The sequence below is a fragment of the Buceros rhinoceros genome, unplaced genomic scaffold (assembly GCF_000710305.1).
Source record: "Buceros rhinoceros silvestris isolate BGI_N320 unplaced genomic scaffold, ASM71030v1 scaffold5280, whole genome shotgun sequence".
Taxonomy (NCBI): domain Eukaryota; kingdom Metazoa; phylum Chordata; class Aves; order Bucerotiformes; family Bucerotidae; genus Buceros; species Buceros rhinoceros.
Window position 1 is genome coordinate 86,202 of NW_010388895.1, and position 4,813 is coordinate 91,014.

At 40.8% G+C, this 4,813-nt stretch overlaps 1 protein-coding gene across 1 annotated transcript in view; it reads right to left on the reverse strand.

Annotated features, from left to right (window-relative positions):
* TPO (thyroid peroxidase) overlaps positions 1–3,753 on the reverse strand; it is a gene marked incomplete at its 3' end in the record, with an annotated part of 77,458 nt that extends 73,705 nt beyond the window's left edge. Inside the window, exons 1-2 of the mRNA XM_010131844.1 lie at positions 3,673–3,753; positions 1,632–1,742 (exon numbers count right to left, since the gene is read on the reverse strand). Of these exons, the coding sequence (XP_010130146.1) occupies positions 1,632–1,742; positions 3,673–3,753 (192 nt within the window). The remainder of the gene's footprint in view (positions 1–1,631; positions 1,743–3,672) is intronic.
* Positions 3,754–4,813: the final 1,060 nt, after the last annotated feature.

Sequence of the window (4,813 nt, forward strand, 5' to 3'; positions counted from 1 at the left end):
AATAACATCTACTATTATTAAGCTTGTAAATTCTCTGTACCTGTATTCAGGTACACAAGCTATATACAGCTTTGCCAAATATAAAATGTTTTGGCTGATATTCACCATCCCAGTTGTACTGCAACAGATTACTTTTGAAAAGAAAATTTTAGCCAAAATTGTTTACTCACTCCCGCGACGTGGCAGGAAGATGGGTTTTGCATCAGGGGGTTGCTTTTTACTACTCCTATGAAATCTGCTCTCATTTGTTCATTGGAAAATTTACCTGGAATATTTGTATTACATAAATTTCACTCCACCTTCAGGCTCCTACAAGTCAGGAAATTAAAGAGGTGTGAATCTGAATCAGGCAAATTTGAGCACGTTTTATTTTTCCATTTTGCAAGCAAATGATGGAATCTACTTTCAGAATTTCTTGTTTAATCAGTCTTAACATTTTTTTATGGTAACTTAACTTAGGCACTATTTATCAAAATTATTTTTGAGAACATCATGTGCAACTGTTTAATACTTACTAAAGTCAAAATCTGTCACATACATTGTTTCCCTCAAAAGTAGTTAGCCTGTCATAAAATGGAAATGAGGCAATTTTGCTACACTCTCTTCTCAAAATTCCACCTTGATAGTTTCCTATCACCTTATTATTCTCTTTGTAATTACAAAGTATTTATTTAATAACCTTGGTGTTTATTTAATAACCTTGTTATTTTTCTACTATCAAAGTTAGCCGACTGGTCTGTAAGTCTATGTCTCCCCTTGATCCTCCTTTTCTAACAACAATACCCCCCAAAAAAAGCTGCTATGTTTTCTTGCTTTGTCATCTTAGCCATCTACTTTGACTTCTTAAATGTAACTTCCACTACCTCCTAAATACTGCAAAAACTAACATTGAAAATTATTTCAACGACCTTCCTTCCATATTCTGGTTTGTGTTAATAACCCCTTGATCTTACTTGTATTGTGGGATGTAATTTCACTCTTTTGATAACTGGAACAAATAAAGTATGTGATCTATCCTTCTCATTTGCTCTTTGCTCAGTTTCCACCATGAATTATTACTTGCCTTCATGCCTTCAGCTCTCCTACTACTAAAGTATTCAGAGATTTCTTTTTCTTCATGTTTTCATGTCTTTTTTTAGTTGTAACTAAGAAAAGACAAAAGCAAGCATCTTTTTGCATCCAAACTTCTTATGTGGAAGAGGTGCATGTGTAGTCAATGTGCTCCATCTGGCTGAAGAGTACACAGATTAAAGAGCCCCGCATCAAAGTACTATGAAAAGGAATCTCCAAGTCAAAGAACTCCAAGCTGCTCATCCAATAAAGAGTTGACCACAGCCCACAAAAACACCACATTAATGCCACAATCTATGAATATGTCATAATCAACCACTTTCCTCCCCCTTCCAAAACAGTTGCAGAACTACTCCATCATTCAGATCCATTTACACGCTACGTTGAAATTTCAGAATTTTTAAGACCCTCTTCTAGTTCTAGAGAAATAGGAAAAAAAAAAAAAGATAAGCTGCGATGTGGAGTTCACCATATACATGTGCAGTAGTAAATGGAATTTTTGATGCCTTGATATCAATTCAATAAATTTTTTACTAAACTGAGAAAGGGATTTTGCTTACCTTTGTCTCAATTTGTTTGGTGTCTAGATTCTGAAAAAGCAGCTTTACTCTTGTTTTCCCATCATCTGAAGACCCTTTGAGCTGAGAGAATTTAAACCTCCACAGCACGTTCTAAAGAGAAATAAATTTTATTAAGGACTCTGTTACACACTCTTTTCTAGAACTATGGATTGATGATAAATGTGTATCTATTAAGATAAAGAACTAGGGCAGTAACAAAGTGCATGATAACAGGCTTGTTGCAGAGTAATTAAAATAAACAGCTCTGTAATCATATGTGAAAGCAAAAGATGCAATATTAGTATTCACCACTTAATTATTTAGAAATTCTCTGAAATGTAAATGTTTCAGTTGCCTACATAACATCAAAATCCATGGCAAAAGCTGAATTCTGGAAAGAACCATGATGTTATTTGTATCAGTTTCACTGTGAACACATTTCCACATCCTATCCTGATCTGTCATATTTCAGTTGACTCACCTGCATAACATAGATAAAGTCTTATACAGATGTGGCAAAGCTGAATTTACTGATGTGTGTAACATGATTTGAAATCCTCAGATAAAATAAACTGTAGAAATGCAAAAATATAATTATTGAATGTAGTCTCACAAAACACAAAAACATGATCTACACTACATAGTTGTTTCTCAAATGAATACTAGGATTCTTGTTCTTCTACAGGTTTATGAACGGCATCTTACTACTGTTGGCAAATCCTAGATTGACAGGTACGTTTTAATCGTTCTGAAGATACTTTTTAAAAACAACTACTGGAAAACTATTTTTGAAACCATTCTAATTTTCTGTATTTATTTGAAGGTTTTCTACTGTGTGCCTGAAAATACGTCCGTTCACAAAACCACAAGGTAACAACTTGTATTTTGGAACTTTGGAGTTTTTTTATCATGGGTCGGTTTACGTGACACCAGGCCTGCTGGTAACAGACAGGCTACACGTGCCTTGAAGTGGGAAAAGGATCTTTGCACAGGAGCTGGCAGGGCTCATCGAAAGAGCTTTAAACTAGATTTGAAGTGGGAAAGGGATAAAACCAGGCTCCCTGGAGAGTAGCCTGGGAGTGGCACATCAATGTTTGTGGGACACCATGCTAGTGAGGTCCTTAGGCCTGCCATACCAGTGGAGGTAGAGGACAAAGTACCAAGTGATAGCAAAGATACAAGGGAAACTGACGGCAGGGTAGAAAACCAGTCTGGCTGAACAGAGAGCTTTGGCTGGAACTCAGGAAGAAAAGGAAAGCCTATGGCCTGTGGAAGAAGGGGAAGGCAACTCAGGAAGACTATAAGGATTTTGCGAGGCCATGCAGGGAGAATATTAGAAGGACCAAAGCCCAACTAGACCTTAATCTGGCCACTGCCATAAAAGACAATAAAAAATTGGTCTATAAATACATTTAAAACAAAAGGAGGGCTGAGGAGAATCTCCATCTTCTGCTCTATGTGGAGGGAAACACAGCGATCAGGGATGAGGAGAAGGCTGAGGTACCAAATGTCTTCTTTGCCTTAAGTCTTTAATAGTGAGACCAGTTGTTCTCTGAGTGCCCAGCCCCTTGAGCTGGAAGACAGAGGTGGGAAGAGGAATGATAATACATGGGGAAATGGTCAGTGACCTACTGCACCACTTATATGTGCACAAGTCTATGGGGGCTGGATGGAATTCACCCAGGTATACTGAAGGAGCTGGCAGAAGTGCTCACCAAGCCACTGTCCATCATTTTTCAGCAGTCCTGGCCACACTGGTGAGGACTCACTCTACTGTAAGTTAGCAAATGAGATGCCTATCTACAAGAAGGGCTGGAAGGACAATCCAGGGAACTACAGGCCTGTCAGTCTGACCTCAGTGTCAGGGAACATTATGGAGCAGATCATCCTGAGTGTCATCATGTGGTATGTACAGGACAACCAGGTGATCAGGTCCAGTCAGCATGGGTTTATCAAAAGCAGGTCCTGTTTAGCCAACCTGATCTCTTTCTATGTCAAGGTGACACACTTGGATGAGGAAAAGGCAGTGGATATTGTTTACCAGGACTTCAGTAAAGCCTTTGACACTGCTTTCCACAGCATTCTCCTCTAGAAATTGGATACTTATGGCTTCGATGGGCATACACTTCACTGGATAAAAAACTGGCTGAATGGATGGGCCCAAAGAGTTTATCCGAATGCAGTTAAAACCAGCTGGTGGCCAGTCACAAGTGGTGTCCCCCAGGGTTCAGTATTGGGGCCTGTTCTTTTTAACTTTCTTATCAATGATTCGGATGAAGGGATTGAGTGCAACCTCAGTAATTTGCAGATGACACTAAGTTGGGAGGTAGTGTTGATCTGCCGGAGTGTAGGGAGGCTTTACAGAGGGATCTGGACAGGCTGGATCAATGGGCCAAGGCCAATTGGGTGAGGTTCAATAAGGCCAAGTGGTGGGTCCTGCACTTGGGCCACAACAACCCCCTGCAATGCTACAGGCTTGGGTAGGAGTGTCTGGAAACTTGCCCAGCAGAAAAGGACCTCGAGGTGTTTGTTGACAGTTGGCTGAATATGAGCCATCAGTGTGCTCAGTTGGCCAAGAAGGCCAACAGCACCTTGGATTGTTTTAGACATAGTGTGGCCAGCAGGAGCAGGACAGTGTTAGTCCCCCTGTGACGGGGGTGAGGCCACATCTTGAGTACTGTGTTCACTTTTGGGCCCCTCACTACCAGAAGGACATGGAGGTGCTAGAGCCTGTCCAGAGAAGGGCAATGAAGCTGGTGTAGGGTCTGCAGCACAAGTCTTGTGAGGAGCTGCTGAGGGAACTGGGGTTGTTTAGCCTGGAGAAAAGGAAGCTGAGGGGAGACCTTATCACTTTCTACAACTACCTGAAAGAAAGTTGTAGCGAGGTGGGGGTCAGTTTCTTCCATCAAGTAACACGCAATATGATGAGAGGAAATGGCCTCAGGTTGCGCCAGGGGAGGTTTAGGCTGGATATTAGGAAAAAATTCTTCATAGAAAGGGTTGTGAAGCACTGGAACAGGCTGCCCAGGGAAGTGGAAGAGTCACCATTCTTGGAGGTGTTTAAAAGACATTGCTTAGGGACGTGCCTTAGTGGCGGCCTGGCAGTGCTGGGTTAACAGTTGGACTTAATGATATTGATGGTCTCTTCCAACCAAAATGATTCTGTGATTTGGACTTCCTGC